Genomic DNA, 17,580 nt, shown 5'->3' with positions numbered 1-17,580 from the left:
GACGCGCACGACGGCTCCCGTCACCCTGCGCGGGGCCGTGGTGGCGGCGCTGATGGCGGCCGTGCCGCCGGTGGCCTACGTGTACAGCCCCGAGTACATGGCCCGCTGCGACGCGCTCTGCAAGGCGCCCCGCCGGGTCAGCGCCGGGACGGGGCGGGACGGGGGGCCTCAGGCTGCCCGCCGGCCTCGCGCTCACCCTCGCCCTCCTTTTTTTTCCCCCTTTTTCCCCCCCCCACCCTCGTTTTGCAGGCCAGCATGGTGCACTCGCTGATCGAGGCGTACTCGCTGCTGGAGCACATGACGTGAGTGTCGCCGTGCTGCGGGCACGGGGCGCGCCGAGCGTGTCTGGGGCCTGCGGGGAGCCCCACGGCTGGAGGGACACGGCGGTGGTGCCACACGCAGCTGGCGGTGCCGGGCTGCCGTCGGGGGGCTCTGTGTTGGGCCTTGGTGCTTTTCGGGGAGCAGTCGGGATGAGGGGCCTGGGGCAGAGCAGCGAGAAGCCCTCCGCCTTCCTCTGGGTCCTTCGGGTTGGGTGTGAAGGGAAAGGAGAGGCTCCTCTTGCACAGCATCTCAGGATGTCATCACACTCCTGTTTAGCAGGGGCCAGGAAGTCCCTGCAGGACTTTCTTTTTGTTTCTTTGGTCTGTTTACAGATCTTTTAATTGGTTTAATTGTGGTTGTTTTGTTAGGGTGCTGCACAAACTGTCGTGGAGGTGAACTCGAAGGGTGTGGGGATAGAAATGCCCGGCCTGTGGGCGAGCCTGGAGCGATCTTCCACTAGCCACAACCTGCACCACATTGCCTGTTTGCAGAGGGCTTCAGGCACATCCTCAGTTTTAATTGTGCAGATGGGAAAGCACCCAAACCTGGGGAAGATGCACGCGGGTTGCTGAAGACAGGGTTGGTCCCTGCTTTGATTGCAGGCAGAGTGCAGAGTGTGTAGGAACCGCTGCTCAGCTCCTGCTCCAGCAGACTGCTGTCCTGCCACAGCAACCGCAACTAGACCTGCCAGGAGTTGCTCAAGCTGCAATAACAAAAATAATGGAGAAAAAAAAAATCTCAAAGTGATGTGGAAAGGTTAATGCAGGCAGCACCTGCGGCTGGTCCTCATTGGGGTGGGTGCAGCAGGCAGCGCCAAGCTTGGGGAGAGGCGTGCTCCGGCTCAGCGGGGTGGCTTTCTCTCTCAAGGTGACAGTGTGAGAGGAGGAGGAGGGATTTTGTGTGTTATTTTTCAACAGCAAGTGCCGAACTGTCTGAGAAGGTTACAGCTGGGCGTTGTAGCGGCGTCTTGACTTGCTCCCTCTCCACTCCCTGCTAGGATAGTCAAGCCGAAGGTGGCTACCATGGAGGAGATGGCGAGCTTCCACACGGACGCTTACCTGCAGCACCTGCAGAAGGTCAGCGAGGAGGGGGATGACGACCATCCGGAGTCCGTGGAGTATGGATTGGGTAAGGACACGAGCTTTCTGTGGGAGGGTGACCAGGTATCAGGTGCGAGGTGCTCTTTGCTGGTGCCTAGGTGAAGCTGAGCTCCAGTGGCTTGCTGTAGCTTTGGCACGGTGCTGGTCAGGCTGATGCTTCCCGTGTTGCCAGCAGAGGGTACTGTCAGCCCCATGCTGCTGCTCCATCTGTCCCCAGCTACCAGCTTTTCGTGCTCCTTTGGGGATCTTGAGGGGGGTGGGAGGCCCTGGCATGGTGCTCTTGGTTGAGAGCTAAGGAAGGGCTGCCACAGCCTGCTGTGGTGGAGGGCACGTGTGAACAACAGCCTGAAGCTGCAGCCAGGAACCAGATTTGCAGTTTGCACGCTGGCTTGACTTACGTCTTAAGCAGTGAGCTCTTGCCTGCTGGACTTTAAAAACCTTGAGCCAGCAACGTAGCTGTGGGTACTCCTCTGTCCGAGGAACCTGTGGAGTGACCCAGCACTGAGGCAGCGGTGCAAATTCTGAGCAGACCTCATGAGTCTGCCCTGCACCTGCCCTTTGTGTCTCTGAAGCTGCTCTGCCTGCACTTAAGACCCTTCTGTGAATGATCCAAGTGCAAGGAAGATTTTTTATTTTTTTTTCCTACTTATAACCCCTAAATCTTCTGTGCAAGTCCAGCTGTGATATCCGTTGAGCGGGTGTTGTGCTTTGGTTTGTTTCTTTCTCTTTTAACGGAAAGTTAGGGTTGCACTTGAGGAGCGATAGCTCAGGGCATGCTTTCCGCAGAGGAAACGTCTGACGCTGGCTCTCACCCGCAGGTTACGACTGTCCGGCTACCGAGGGGATCTTTGACTATGCGGCAGCCGTGGGGGGAGCCACCATCACCGCAGCCCAGTGCCTGCTGGACGGCAAGTGCAAGGTAGCGATTAACTGGCCTGGAGGGTGGCATCACGCGAAGAAGTAAGAAAACAATCTCTCTTCCCTTGCGTTTTCTCACCTGGTGTCTGACCCCAGCCTCCTCGCCCCCAGCTTCCCCGGGAGCCCTCGGGGGAGGCCACCCGGCGGTGGCTGTGCTGGCAGGGGGCTGAGAGGAGGCAGGTGGGAAGGAAGCGGGGCGCAGGGCAGAGGCTGCAGCGTGGCTCTGGGGCTTGAACCCGCCGCCAGAGATGGTTTCCTCTCCCCTGGGAGTCAAGCGAGAATTAATTTTGCACAGCATGTTGTGGTCCACAGAGCAGGGCTGTGGAGAGGCAAATGATTGGTGTGGCAAGACATTGTCCATGTTGCTTGGTGTGGCTGTCTTGGCTTATTAATTAGAGGAGTGAAACAGCGCAGGCCCAAGCTCTGGTTTTTGTTTTGCTCTGCTGGCTCTGAGCTGTGGTGTCAGTAGCAGCCCTCCAGAACAGCAGGAGAGGAAGCCTCAATGTTGTCCCCGAGTCCTGTGATTTTTGTAGTGCTAGAACAATTTATTTCTGTGGCTTCCTTGTTTCCCAAGGCTAAATGTGTTGTTTTAACTTCAATCTCCCATCTTCCAAAACATCACATCAGCAAATGCAGACGAGGAGAGTCCCAGAAGCTTGCACAACCCGCATCTCTAACCCTAACTCCTTCTACACAAGTGCACAGCTTTCCTTTCTTGCAGCAGCGTGTTTTCTTTTTCTGACGGAGGAGCTCCTACAGTTGTAACAGTGGCGTGCACAGTCACGCAATGGCGAGGTCTGACCGTGGCCCTTCTCTTGGTTGGCGCTGCGCTGACCGGGTTCAGCTGCTGCTTCCTGGGACAGGAAGGGGTTTGGCTTGGCTGAGCTGAGTGCTCTGGCTCTTTGTGACGTGGATGGTTTTCTAAAATTCTTCTGCCTTCTTTTATTTTGATGGCTTAGTTTAGAAAACACCTGTAACAGCAAAGAAGTTTTCGCCTTGCTGCTGCCACTGGGCTGAGCGGTTAGTTTTCTGCTGGTTTGTTAAAATCACTTCTGGAGCCTGTATGAAGTAGTTGCACTCGTGGCACTTTGTGGCATCGAGCCCTGCCTGTGGTGTCACCAAGTGTTGGGTTCCCCTTTGTGTAGCTGCATCCTGCCAGCTGCTAGCTTCGCTGCACGCTTGCTTCTCGCTACTTGGTGAGAGTGAATGGTGCTGAAGGGCAGCTCTGCAGAGCTGCAGGCATGGAGCTGTGACATTCACTGGGAATGATTCCAGGTTTCTTCCCCTTACCCCTGTTTAACGGAGGAAATAACGTTTCTGTGAAAGCGTAGCCCTTGTCTCTACAAGTCATGGTAGGGGTCTTGCTAGTCAGGCGTGCATCAGGAGAGCAGCCTGAACAGTCGTGGGGAGGGAGGAGAGTGGGGAAGGCAGAAGTACAGAGATCTGCCTGTTCTAAAACTAAAAATATTTTGGGGTGGTGGAGGGGAAGGAATTTGTCTGGGTTATTTCAGGTTCCAGTTACAGCCTTAAACCGCTCCACGCTCCACCTGGAGCTTGCTGTCTTCGTGCTCGCTCTCAGGGCTTGGCGTTTGTTGGAAAGGGAGAGCTCAGCCTGCTCTTGGAAGAGGAAGAATTTAGTAAAGGAAGTCATATTCAAAAAGACCTGCCCGCCCTGGTTGCCCAGCCTGTCACCTGGGGAGCAGCAGGGGAAGCTCCTCAGAGTTACTTGTGAGCTCTGAACTTGTGAAGTTTGATTCTTGCGTTGCTTCAAGTTTCTGGCTCCAGTTGCCATGGGTTTCTCCCTTCTTCCTGGTGTTCCAGCTCCGGTTGGCTGGGTGACTCTGCGGAGGGACGCTGTTTCCTCTTTTTCTTTCGGTGTGCACTGCATTCCTTCCTCAGGCTGCAGGGTTTGGTTCCTCCTGGTTCCTCTCGGAAGGAACCAGCAGCCTGGGAGCTCGCCGAAGTCCTGCCAAGCTGGAATTGTGTCCACGCTGCGTTTACTCCCAGCAATTTGAGAGCAACGAGCGAATAATTGCCCAAGCTGTGACCTTCCTGTGCGAGAGATGGAAAGGGAGAGAGCTCGTCCAGCAGGTGGGCACTGGAGCTGTGCCGTTAGCTCGCTGCAGGCTGGCGTGGGACAGCAGCGAGCTGCTCTGCCGTTCGGAGAAAGAGTAAACATCCGCTGTCCTCTCTTCAGTGTTTATTTGCGAGATGCCTCTCTGCTGCTGGAGGATGAGTATTTTCGTGTATGGTCTTTCTCATTCAAGCCCCAGAGCTGGTCCTGGTTTGCATGCATGCAAAATGGCGTGTCCTTTTGTCAAAACACGGGCTGCTGGTGGCTCTGAGGCTGGGCAGCCACTGCCCGAGCAGGGAGTGGAGCAGTGCTGCTTCCTAAGGGGCACACCTGAGGTCGTGGAGCCGTTTGAGCCCAGGGAAGAGGGATCTGGGCCCTTCTGTTGCAGAGTAAAAAGCTTTGGTTTAAATCAGCTACCCAGGGCTGACCTAAGAGTGCACACAGGGCTTGGTGGCAGCTTGCAAAGCTGCAGGGAGCTGACATCCTTTCGTTGCGTACCCAAACCAGGTAAATGGGCTGGTGCCAAGTGGTGACAAAGGACTCGACTTTGGAGCAAGTCACTCAGGGACAACTGTCTCCACAACACGTCTGTCCTCTGTTTAGCTGCTGTCTTCTTGCTGCAGAGGAAGAGGAGGGAACAGTGGAGAGTGGTTTCGACTTAAGTGACCCTGAATTTCTTTAAAACACCTTTGCTAACGTTTTATTTGCACAACAGCAAAATGGGCAGAGCTCCTGCCAAGGGCCCCGTGGGTCAGAGCCTCCCCTCAGCAGGGCCTGCTGCTGGCAAGCCCAGGTGTGAGCAGCGATCAGCGGGAGCCATCGTGCTGTGCTCTCTGTGCTTCCCAGCTGCGCTTTGGGCTGCTCCTGACCCACCTCTTGATCACTGCTGGCCCTTGGCCGGGCTCCTCTTCCTTCTCTCCGCTCCTGCAGGGTGGAGGCTTGCAAAGTGCAGGTGGCAAAGCCGAGATCAGTGGCGATTGCACTGGCACTGTTCAATCTCATGGCTGTTTTTTTTCACAGAGATGAAGCTTCAGGCTTTTGTTACCTGAACGACGCTGTCTTGGGGATCCTGCGGCTGCGCCAGAAATTTGACCGAGTCCTTTACATTGACTTGGATTTGCATCACGGGGATGGTAAGGCCCACCACAAGCTGCAGACTTGAGGGAAGGAATGGGGCAGTAAGGCTTTCCCTGCTGTAGCAGCTGTGGCTGTATCCCCTTCCAGCGTGAATTCCCTCGATCCAGTTCTGCCTTGTCCTGCTTTGTGGGTTTGCCTCGTGCTGCTCATTATTTTGGTGTTATTCGAGTGTGTTGCCCTCCTGTGAGGCTCTGGGCAGCACTCTCGTGCCTAAAGCAACAAACTGCATGAACGGTCAGTTCCCACTGCAGTTATCCCCTCTGCCAGGGGCTCTCTGGCGAGGACTTCCCCAGGTTTGTGTGCCTGTCCCCGCAGAGGTTGCGTTGTTTGATTCTTTGATGTCACCAGAGCAAAGCAGAAGCAGTCAGCAGTAAACGATGCTTTTAAAAGGATTGACATTATAAAGCTCAAGTCGAAGAGGGCCTTGCTGAGACTGCTCTCTGCTTCAGGGACGTTATTGCAACACCACTTAGCATTTCCTGCTCTCCTAACTTTCATGGTGTGTTTCGTTTTGCTCCGTTCCACCCCTGCCCCACCATTTGGTTTCTGTTAAGTTTCCCGTAACTACTTTTTCCCTGCACACCCCCGCTATTTTAATACATATTTAAGGAAAAGAAGCAGCGTGTGGAATTGCAGCAGTGCTGGGGAAAAAGCGAGAGAGCCCAGTAGCTCTGGTTCTAATCAGAGCCACGCTCCAGCCAAGGCGTCCTTGCTAGGCTCCCTCCCCAGCCCTGCACTCGGGGCACTGACCCATTCAGTTTCGATTAGCATGAGACCAGCCGAATTCATTTCAGTTGTGAACACTGCTGCATTTGAATTCGTGTCTCTGTTGATGAAGGATGGGTTTATCAAGCCACGTCTGGTTTTCTGGTTCGTTCACTCCTGCTCTGCTCACTGGCCCACGTTTATCCGTTGTGCGGTTAGACGCTGTTGCTTACGCAAATGATGCTTGAAAGCTTTTTTCTTTTCCCTCTTCTGACAGGGGTTGAAGATGCCTTTAGCTTCACCTCAAAAGTTATGACTGTTTCTCTGCACAAGTTTTCGCCAGGATTTTTCCCAGGCAAGTTGAACTTGTGAGGTTTGTACTGATTTGGCTCGCACATCATTGATGAGGTCCCTGCAAAGGCACGTCCCGTCCTCACCAGCAGAGGTGTCTCACTAAATGTTCCCCCCTTTTGACCCAGAAGAAGGAAAGAGGGGGAAAGTATGCATTTGACACATCTCCCCCTTTCTGTTTGTAGCCAAGCTCTGGGCAGAGCCACTGCTGGGCTGCCCTTGGAAGCTTAATTACAGGGTAGGGCAGGCAGCTAGAACCAGGTCCATCAAAACCCTCCCGTGTTAGTGGTGGTAAGGGAGCTTCTCCATGGACATGCCTGGCACTTTGCGCTCACCTGAGACATGCCACACATTTCTCTTGCTGCTGAGCCTCTTTTCCTCTTCGTTAACCCCTTGGTGTTTCTGTTTTTCAGGCACAGGCGATGTGACAGATGTCGGCTTGGGGAAGGGTCGCTATTACAGCGTGAACGTGCCTATTCAAGATGGCATTCAGGATGAGAAATATTACCAGATCTGTGAAACGTAAGTCCTCTTGCTCTGATATGGCTTGCTTGGATGGGATTTTAGCGAACAGACTGCACAGATTTTGCTTATTTACTTTTTTTAATTACTGTTCTTCCTTGGTTAAGGCTTGCCCCTTCCCCTGTTACTGTTTTTGATTACAACAAACACAGATCTTAAGAGGTCTCAGAGGTTTTGTTCAAATCTTTGGGCAAACTGAATGAACAAAGGTGTAGGTGGGAGGGTCTCCTGGGCACAGGTCAGCCTGGTGTGTTTAAGGAGAATATGAGAAGGGAAAAGTACTTTTTAGCTGTGGACTTAGGGCTACGTGCTTTGTCTTCAAATAAATGCTCTGAACCCTGGCCATCCATCAGATATGTGCTTGGGACTGAACTAAGAGTATTTTCAAAGCACCTTTTGTCTGTGATGGAAAAACGAAAGGCTGAATGTCTGCCTCCCCACAGGCCCTTCTCTCACTTGATTTGTGACAAACCTCATGAGCTATTATCCACGTTGAAAGCGGACTGCTGGGCTTGTTCATTTTTAGGGGTGGAGAACCTGAGTGGAGGGCTGCAGGACATGTTAGCACATCTGTTTCTCAGCTGTAACAGCTGAGGGCTGAAACCACTCAAGGTCTGGAGCCCCTTTGGGTGGTCACGCTGTGGCTGTGCCTCCTACTGGCTTGTGGGTGCTTGTCGCTGCTTGTGGGTGCTTGTGCCTCGTCTTGCCGGGGGCTACGTTTCCAAAAAGCAGCACAGCTTTAGGAGCTGAAGAGGAGTTAGGAGCCCAGTCAGGATTAGCCCATTGCGTGTGTTCCAAGTTGAAGGACATCAAAAGCTGCCATAGGTTCCAAGCTACGTATAAATAAAAGATCTACCAAGAGGTTTTGAGGTTTCATGGGCAAAGAGGAAGAGTCCTGTCCTGGTCAGCAGGTAGGGTGGCTGACTGTGCCTCCCGGAGCCGTGCCTCCTCCTGACAGGGGTTTCTGCAGACTGACAACGCCCTGCCCAGAGCATTTCCTTGCATTCTTCTCCTGCCTCCCCTGCTGGCGAGAGGAGCCCTGCTCCTTGACAGCCCTCAGCTTGCCGATATGCTGCCAGTGCAGGCATTCCCAGAGCAAGAAGCCAGGGAGATGCTGGGCGAAGCCAGCTTGCCTCCTTTAGTGCCGAGGACAGCTGCCTCCTCGCTCCCAGTGGAGGCCGACCCGCTGCAGCACGATGACATAAGTGCGCAGGGAGGAAGCTTGCCCTTGGGAAGTGGGCCCATGCGAACCGCGCGAGGTTCAACAAGTCCAAGTGCAAGGTGCTGCACCTGCGTTGGGGCAATCCCAGCCAGGAGGACGGACTGGGGGGCTTAGAAAAAAGATGGAGAGCAGCTTTTTGCGCAGGCAGACAATGACAAGGCGAGGGGGAGAGGCTTTAAACTAGAAGAGGGGAAATTTAGATTAGAGGTCAGGAGGAAATTCTTCACTCAGGGCGGTGAGGCACTGGCACAGGCTGCCCAGAGAGGCTGCGGATGCCCCATCCCTGGAGGTGGTCAAGGCCAGGCTGGACGAGGCCTTGGGCAACCTGATCTAGGGGGTGGCATCCCTGCCCTTGGCAGAGGGTTGGAACTGGGTGAGCTTTAAGGTCCCTTCCAACCTGAGCCATTCTGTGATTCTCGGAGTCTTGGAGCTCATGCACATTGAACTCGCCTTGCGATAAATTATGGCATTTGTGTTTGATCACTTTGTTCCAGTAGGTGAGCTCCTATCTTGCTTTCAGGGTTTATGGCACGTGAATAATTGCCTGTTCTTTCTGCAAGTCAAATGACTTGGGCTCCAGTTAAAATACATTGTTAGTAATAACTACCGTGTGGAAGTGGGGGGCCAAAATCTGACTTTACTTTTTTTTTTTTTTTTTTCCTGGAAAATCTGACGGGTCTTTAAAATGTTGAAGACAAAGAATGAAGATTTCGGAGCTGCAGTGAGATTGGCAGCACCAGAGCTGGATGCTGAGTTTCTGTGATATGCAAGAGTTGTAGCTCGTGTAGGGATGTGTCCAAGGCACGCTTCTACCCGGAGCCTTCTGTAAACCTGGCTGCTCATGTAGTGTTTCCATCAAAAGAGGAAATTATGAAGGGTCTGTCTAATCATAAGAGTAGCTGATTTGCTTGATCACCTTCTAAAACTGCCCAGCTTAATGAATCAAACTGGTTCTGACAAGATGTGGGTGACGTATTTGGTCTCAGCAGGGTCGAGTTTTCCCCAAAGGCGCCTGTATTTCAGCGGTGAGGGCAGCCCTTAGCTTGCCGTGCTTGCAGAGCTGATGGCCTCGGCCCTGCAGGCACCTCAGTGGGGTTTCTGTGCTGGGGCAAGTTGCTGGTGAAGTTTCTGGGGTGAGCGCTGGGTACGGGCGAGCTCTTTGTCCCAGGGATGCATCTCCCTGGTTTGACACCGCAGTGGTTATATCGGGTATAATAATCAAATGATACAGGAGATGCTTAGGTTCTCAACCAAGGCAGAAGCATTTATTCCAGGGATCACATCTGTTTCTTACTTTTGCAAAATGAAAACACTGCTGTGAAACAAACATGTTTCTTCTCTGTTACCTACCTTGTATTTTGGGCTCTGGAGCACAGCGCAGGGAGCAGGATTGTTCCCTTCGTGGTGTTTATAATGCTAAAAATCTTGTAGGGCAAAGCCTGATGTGCCTGGTTGCCTTCCACAAGAGAATACTTGTAATAAATCATCAAGAGGACACTGTCCCTATAATATGTAGCGTGTGCCAGAGCCAAGGGAGATGTGTTTCTGCCCCAAGAGCTGCAGGGGACAGGGGAGAGTGAGAACGTGGATGGAGGCCTCCGTTCCTCCTGTCCTTGCGAGAGGTGGCAGAGACCTGACCCTGCTCTTCCCTGTGGCTGTCGCAGGGAAGGAAGGCCCCTGGGGTTGGATTCCTGCCCTTTCCTCAGGGCAGCTGATGTAAAACGCCTGGTTTGATGCCCACGCCGGGCCGCGCTTACAGAACCCCCCCCCTTCTCCCCTCAGCGTGCTGAAGGAGGTGTACGCTGCCTTCAACCCGGAGGCGGTGGTGCTGCAGCTGGGAGCTGACACCATCGCTGGTGACCCCATGTGCTCCTTCAACATGACCCCCGAGGGAGTGGGCAAGTGCCTGAAGTACGTCCTGCAGTGGCAGCTGGCGACTCTCATCCTGGGAGGAGGTGAGTACGTGCACGTCGCGCCGCTCACGAGGGAGCAGGTTTGTCCTCCTGGAGAGCAAACCCCTGGGCTCAACAGCTGGGGAGCGTCAGGCGTGAAATCCTTGATGCTGGCAAGTGCAAGGCTCAGTCCTGACTCTCAGACCTTGAGTTAAAGTTGCCTGGCTCCTCCAGGGGCGAGCAGAGGCTGTTAGCTTCGATGAACGCTGACTGTGGCTCCTCAGTGCTACCTCCGATTCCCAGCTCTGCTGAGCAGCCCTGTGGCCCTTCTCATTAAAAGTGAGCGCTGTGTTCCCAAACTCGCTGCGGGCACCTAGCAATCAACGGTCTCGTTTGGATTCGGGCAGGGGCTGAGGAAAGGACTGGCTGCTGCACAGTGCGGCAGGGCTCACACCCAGCAAAACGAGGGTTGCCTGAGCTCTGCTGTGCTGTGTAACCAGCTGGTGGTCCAGAGGGGAAAGCACAGGACAGGCTTCCTGCAACAGGAAGCGTTTCAGATAACAAGAGACACCCTGTGCTGGGGAGAGCACCCCAGCCCTGTGCTTGGAGCCTTATCAGCTCAGCTGTCCTTTTTGAGATGGAGGAGATCAGGTATATACCATATATATAAGCCTAAAAATTGATGTGCCTGGTGCAGTTCATTTTAGAAAGCTGATAAGAATTCAGTGCTGCTGTGACATGTCTGTGGGCATGCTGGTGAAGGCACCCTTCAGGCAAAAAGAACCCCCAAAACTCTCCTCAAAAAAATAAGAGGAAAACCTTTTGTCACCATGGTGGAAATACTGGAGGAGTGTCCCAGCACCACAGCTTGCGGAAGCGTTTGGAGTGGAAACTGGGGGAAGAGAGGGGAAATGACACTTGGCAAAAAAACAAGGGGAAGGAAACATTGAAAAATACAGTCTTCCTCTCGTTTCAAAGTGCTTTTCTCTCATTATTTCAGTCTGCTGGAAAATTTTTTTAGAGTCTTGTGGGATTGCATTCAGCCAGGGTTTTTCCTTGTGAGGTCATGCACAGTAACGATGGACATGACCACTGCCATACTGCCTGTGAAACGTCATTTACTTGTAAAGCAGTCACTCGTTGTGCTAATTAGCTTTGTATTTGTCCTCTCAAGCATGACAGTGCTGAAGAGCTCGCCAGCAAATGGCCGGACATGTGGAGCATGCTTTATGGGCCCAAGGCTGGTGTTTAAAAGCAGTAGTTCCTTGTCTCTGCTGCTGCCCTCGCACTTCTGTCCCTGTTACCCATGAAAACCCCTCCTTGTTGTCAAGAGAGAGATGGGCTTGTGCTGGGTCTGCAGACGTGGCTGGAGGAGCTTCCGTGGCTTGTTCCTGCTAGTAAAATCCGCTTTTTCCCTTTTCCCTCATCTTTCTCCTTCCAAAATCGCAATTCTTGCTGGAGACAGGAGGCTACAACCTTGCCAACACGGCCCGCTGCTGGACGTACTTGACTGGGGTTATCCTTGGGAGAACGCTGTCCTCAGAGATCCCCGATCACGAGGTAAGGTTTGCCAAACCCTCCCTCCTCCTTGCCCAAGAGCAGAGTCAGTCCACCCAATGCAAGCGGCACCCTGGCCGCTCAATGCTGTTTTGTTGAGAGAGGCTCCTGCAACAATAACACACTGTCCTAGCAGCACAGTGGGTGCTTGTTCCCAAAACCTAGGGCTGTCCACATCTTTTTGGAAGGGATCTGAGAAGCCAATAAAGTCAACCCTCAGGTAATTACACAGGGGGTGGGGAGGTGGAGTCACCTGCTTGCTCAAAGAGTTCTTTAGGATGTGCCAGGAAGGAGCCAGACCTTTCTCGAGGCTCTATATTTTAGTCTGCAGTGACTACGGAGGAGAATTACATTTTGATTTGTCTGAGGATCTCACAGACCAGTATGCATGAGGAACTAAAGCGTATGTGTGGGTTTAAACTGAAAATATGTCGTCATGGACATTGGTGCTTGCAGATACGAGACGCTTTTTGAGGGTTGTCCTGCTTAGATACGATCCTTTAACCAGAAACAGGTTTTAAAACTCAGGAATGAGTTGCGTGCAATATGTCACAAGGTGCACAATGGGCTCCTGTGTGCTCTGGCTGCTCCTTCTCAAAGGAATATTTATCCTCTTCTGGGACAGCCGACGCTTGGGCTGCAGAGCTGAGCTGGCTGCGACTTCTGGTGCCGCTGCTGGCCAGCCAAGTTGGGTTCCCCTTGCAGCGTAATGGTGCTTGTGATTTTTGTTTCCGGAGACAAGATGAGCTGCTCAGGATGCACCCTCCTGGAGAAACACGCTCCTGGGGATCAGCCCAGTCTGTCTCGTGGAGCTGTGGTGCGGCACCTGAAGAGGAATGAGCTGGAGCCAGGGAAAATGTGAGCTGCCTTGAATGAAGCAGTCACCTAGTGTCACTGGTCCCACCTGGAGGAGAATTTTTGTGATTAAACCAAGTCCCTGCCATGCACAAGTGCATCTCGACTCTGCATCTCAGAGAAGATTTACTAAGAATCCTATCTGGGTGATGATGTTAGCCCCAAGGCTGCCGGTGCGGATCAGGAGCGTAACTGCAGCGCTTCCTGAGTGCCAGGTGAAGTGGCTCAGCACAGCCAGAAAGGTCCTGGGAAAATGGAGTTGGGTGGAGCTGAGTCAAGAGCAATTTAGAAATCCTCTCTGATCTGCTTTGGGTTCAGAAAGAATACGTGGAGACGCAGGCACATGATGGGTTGTCTGATTGTTTAGAGCCTGTGGCCACGTCCTTCGTCAAAGGTAATAAAGTAATCTCGGTAATAAGGAATAGGTTTGATACGTGAATTGAACAGTTCTGGATCTAAAACCAGCCGGACGATGGTGGCATTCACCTCATTAAGCACGGAGCAGCAGCCTGCCTTCAGGGAATCTGCATCTCTCCTGTGACACGGAGAAAGCAGCCAAGCAACTCAGTGGGGTGCACAGCCCCAAGGATGAGGCCGCTCAGCTACCGAACAGGAGCAGTGAGGTCGTGTTTGAACAGCACAAGGTGAAGTACCTCCAGGCACGGCCCTTAGGTTGGTGTACGCCTCCATTCAATCAGCAACGGCCAAATGAACACGACTTTTCCCCAAAAACACGGTGGAAACTTGTACTTTGCCCTCAGTTGGGAGCACAGGTTTGCTCTGCCACCCCTCCGTCCCAGGAGGATACAGCTGCGGGTCTTGGGAGACTTTCCTTCTCAAGAGGGAGAGAAAATGGAGCAACAGATGGAGGCGTGTCATGAGAAATGTCTCAGGGTCCATCACTTCCACAGTGATGGTAACAAACCCCCTGTTACAGCTCTGCCTCTGCTCCTAACTACCAGCTTTGCAGTGCTGATGAGTGCTAATTCAGAGGCATGGGGATGAGCGATCCTTGCGCATGATTTATTCCGTTGTCATCTGCTACAGAGCCTGCTGGGGGCTGGGACTGGCTTGCAGCTGAAGGTGAGATTTTGGGCTGTCGTGTGTTCCCCCTGCATGTGCAATGCCCTGCAGCCACACAGCGCTCACGCTGGAGCAAGGCACAAGTCGCCTGCCCTGCCTGTGTCTGCTTCGCAGCCAGGAAGGCCGGGTGTGATGCTTGTGCCTCTCCCGGAAGGGTGTGAGCCCCTGTCCTCTGGCAGGAGATCAAGAGCTTCGTTTCTAGCCTCGTTAGTGGCTCCAGATGCTATTTTTCATTTAAGCTTGTAATCCTGTTTTGAAATGTATTAAGCAGTTTGTGTCAACAAATACCCTTAAGCCCAGATACACGGGCTGCTGCTTGCAGTTTTTCAGAGGATTTCCTTTATTGGTTTTAAATGTTTTCTTGCATCTTCCCATCAGCGCTGTTCTGTGTTTTTAGCTCTTGAACCAGAACCAATATCAACAATTTCCGAAACCAGCTGTCTTGACAAGAACGTTGGAGGATCACTTTTGTTTTCCCTCGGCTGATGCAGTTATCTGTCCCTTCCCTCCTCCTCCATCAGATTATTTCATGATGTACTGCTGAAGGAGCATCTGAACGTCTGCTGGCCAAAGTCAGATGGAGCATGTTTGCTTTGGACGGCTTTCCTGATCCATGGTGCTTGTGTGTGGTCATGCTCCGTCTTCTTGGGCGTGCTCAGTGAGACAACTGAGGGATTATAAAGTCTCGTTAGCTTTATTTAGTTAACCCAGAAAGCTCACAAAACAGAGAAAGGTCACATTAACAGACTCAAACAGGCCTGGAAGAAGGAGGACAGGGAGGGAAGGAGGACAGAGCATGAGGCTGATGCCTCTGGGACCATGATAGTCCATCAGATGCAGCTGCAAACCAGAGGAAAGCAGAGGCACGGCAGAAGCATCTTTTCTGTGTAGTTAAGCTAAATGTGCTCCTTGGAAGGAGAGGATAAGTATTGCCTCTTTACAGACAGGTACCCCTGGGAGCCCTCCTCCAGCCTCAGCCATCCAGGGACCCCTCTGGTGACTCTCCTCTCTTCTTCCTGCAGTTCTTCACGGAGTATGGTCCTGACTACGTGCTGGAGATCACGCCCAGCTGCAGACCAGACCGCAATGAGCCACAGAGAATTCAAGAAATTCTCAACTTGATCAAAGGTGAGTAGTCCAGCCCAAGCTGACACTCCTGCTTTGGGCTTATGGGTCTTTTTAGGGAGGACTTTGGGCTCGCTGAAGCCTTCCGTGCTGACTGGAAAGTTAAACCCCATTTATGTGGTTGCCCTTCATATACAGTGTCATGTCTCCTGCTCCTTCACTTGGGATTCTCGGTGTTAGTAGCACATCAGCATGGGGCTGTGGGTCCCAGTTAGCAAAGGTTGCCATTGTCTTTCCTCTGGCTGGGCAGAGGTAGAATTTAATAAACACTATTTAGTGTTTAATAAAAACATCACTGGATGCAAGGGTAGCTCACCACGGGAAGGTAGGCTCCGGAGGTGCATCTGTGAACACAGAGTAAATGAGTCTTTAAATGTGCATTTCTAACAGAAGTATGGCAGCTGGTTTTCTGGTGCCTTTTCCTGGTGTCCTTCCCAGCTTTTTGAGTTCGTTGGTTTTGGGGCTTCCTAAGCTAGGCATTGTTGCTGGTTGCATGTTACGGACCCAACAAGGAACCTGTCCTCCATTAATTCCTCCATTCGTTTTGCAGGTTTATTCAGACTTTGGGTGCCAACACACAACGTAGCAGCAAGTGTCGTGGTTGGCATGTGGAAAAGCACTTGCTTTTGCATAAAACTTGGTGTTGGGTATTTTCCCTGAGTGCTGTCTTGTTGTAGACTGAGAAACAGCAAGTAACCGGCTCCTATTCGCCTCCCCAGTGCCGATCTGTGGTTTCACAGACCTGTGTCACTGCCACCATTTCTTTTCCAAGATGAAGCTCCTCAGTCTGCTCCACCTCTGCAAGCAGCACATCTCCACCTGGCACTACCTGGGCCCATCAGCAGTTTTATAAACCCTCAGAGCTTGCTGCAGTTCCCAAGGGTGAAATGAGAAAGATCTCCAAGCTTCTTTTAGGTGAAAAATAAGAGTTTTTCACTGCAGGAGTTACCTGGCAATGCAAAAACATCCATGGCACACTCAGCCCGGCAGCAAGTTTTTTCTCTGAGGCAGTGCTCAGAGTGGAGTTCCCATCCTTTGATCCCAGGAGAGCTCTGCTGCTCTGAGCAGATGGAAGCAACGTGCAAATGAGCAGTGTCTTTTCTTGGTTTACGGGCTCCTGAGGCAATCACAGCTGAACTAGGACCCCTCTCTCTTGCTGTCAGATCTCGCCAGGCTGTCACAGCAGCAGGAAGGCATCAACTGACGGACGCAAGGGGTACAACTTCTCTGGAACCAAAGTTTTTGGAAATTCATGCCCTCCTGCCTCCGTGCCCCTTCGCCAGTGTCAGAGACAGGGAGAGCTGTGGCTGTGTGGCGTGCCCTGGCACCCCTTCTGCATTCTCCTGCCCCCCCAAAACCCACCCAGGGCAGGCCGTGCTGATCAGATGTGCCTGATGAGCCCAAAGAACAGAAAATAAAGCAGTGCCAAAGCCACGCAGTGAGTGGGATCGGAGACCTGGCCCCAGAGCTGTCAGGCCTAGGGAGCAAGGGGTTGTAATAGAGACCAAAACGTCCCCCTCCCCATGCCTGTTTTTTTTTTTTCTTTCCTCCTTTTCACTCCAGCTCTTGACCGAATTATTTAATGAACGGAAATCAGGTGGTGAAGACAGCAGCAATCCAGACCTGTTGATCTGGACCCGGGTGCTTCCCAGCCGGTGTCAGGCATGAAAACGGAGTGGGAAGCTACGGGGGCTGGATTTTGGGATCCCCTGTGGGCAAAACCCCTGTGCAGCAGCAGTCAGCTCCTGCCACGCTGCCACATCCTCCATCAGCCCGTGGGGCTCAGCGTGTGGCGCTGGGGCCTGTCGAGAGGCAGAGGAAGGTGTTTTCTCACCCGGTATTCCCCTGGGAGCCGGGGCTGCCGTTTTCACTCTCGTTGCACGTTGCGATGTGCCGGTGTTAGAACAGCAGCGGGGCGGGGGACGGATGGCCCTGGGCGCTCCGCGTTGTCCCTGGGCTGAAGCCGGGCTCACCCTTTTGTGCATCTTTATTTGCAGGGAATCTGAAGCACGTCGTGTAGGAAGGCTCGGGTTTCCACAAGAGCATTTCCCCATGGGAGGTGACACGTTTACGGGAGCAGCTGCCGACATTTGTGGCTGCAGAGGGGATTTGGAAGAAACTACTGTTGGTTCGTTGGTGGATTTGTTTCTCTTTTTAAAAAAAAGAAAAGCCTGCTGCGTACCATGGCTCTCCGTGGGCAGGAGCATGAGCCCTCCGGCCCCAGCTTTCCCGTGCCAGCAGAGCCTTCCTTGCTCCTTTCTCTTCCCTTTTTTAACATGACAGAGTTTATTCTCACTACTGGTTCTAATGTTTTTTAAAAGAGGGGCCACTGCAAGCTCTGTTTTTAACTGGTGGGCATTTTTTTTCCCAAATAAAGTATTTGAAATACTCCAGCCCTTTTCCTTTCGTCCTGTGTCCATCCTACCGTGCCAGCGCTCACAGTGGAGTCACGTCACCGCCTGTTGGGCTACCCAGAACCCACGGGGGGATCGCCTGGCCCGGGAAGTTTTTATTTGTGCGGATTCTTTTATTTCATTTTTAAGCAACATCCGCTTGTTGTGGGAAAGCAGATTTCCTGTTGCTTTAATTAGCTTGTGCTGGAATAAATAGCACGATGGAGGGGCTCCTAGGCGGCTGGCCTTTTGTTTTGGTCTCTTGTTTTTTCACTGCTACAAAGAGCAGGAACTCCGGCAGGGATGGATGGCTGGATGCTGACGC

General features: G+C 52.7%; 1 protein-coding gene across 7 annotated transcripts; it reads left to right on the top strand.

Moving 5' to 3' along the window:
- The first annotated feature begins 13 nt into the window (after positions 1 to 13).
- Positions 14 to 17,256, top strand: HDAC8 (histone deacetylase 8). Of its 7 annotated transcripts, none has more exons than XR_007708800.1 (12): positions 14 to 136; positions 250 to 302; positions 1,319 to 1,449; positions 2,240 to 2,381; positions 5,434 to 5,546; positions 6,533 to 6,610; positions 7,020 to 7,128; positions 10,133 to 10,305; positions 11,708 to 11,802; positions 14,760 to 14,865; positions 15,413 to 16,078; positions 16,860 to 17,256. XR_007708800.1 is itself a non-coding variant. In XM_035541587.2 (11 exons), exons 1-11 carry the CDS (start codon positions 53 to 55, stop codon positions 16,880 to 16,882), a joined length of 1,107 nt encoding a protein of 368 aa, XP_035397480.1. In that variant the 5' UTR covers positions 14 to 52; the 3' UTR covers positions 16,883 to 17,256. The 7 variants fall into 7 exon arrangements, 1 of the variants encoding a protein (XP_035397480.1); XR_007708802.1 differs by having other exon boundaries at positions 11,704 to 11,802; XR_007708804.1 differs by having other exon boundaries at positions 49 to 136; positions 1,324 to 1,449; positions 2,240 to 2,340.
- The last annotated feature ends 324 nt before the right edge of the window (positions 17,257 to 17,580 follow it).

Source organism: Cygnus atratus, chromosome 13, assembly GCF_013377495.2.
Source record: "Cygnus atratus isolate AKBS03 ecotype Queensland, Australia chromosome 13, CAtr_DNAZoo_HiC_assembly, whole genome shotgun sequence".
NCBI classification, from domain to species: Eukaryota; Metazoa; Chordata; class Aves; order Anseriformes; family Anatidae; genus Cygnus; species Cygnus atratus.
The sequence above is the reverse complement of the archived record's forward strand: the minus strand, read 5'-3'. Positions and strand labels throughout refer to the sequence as shown.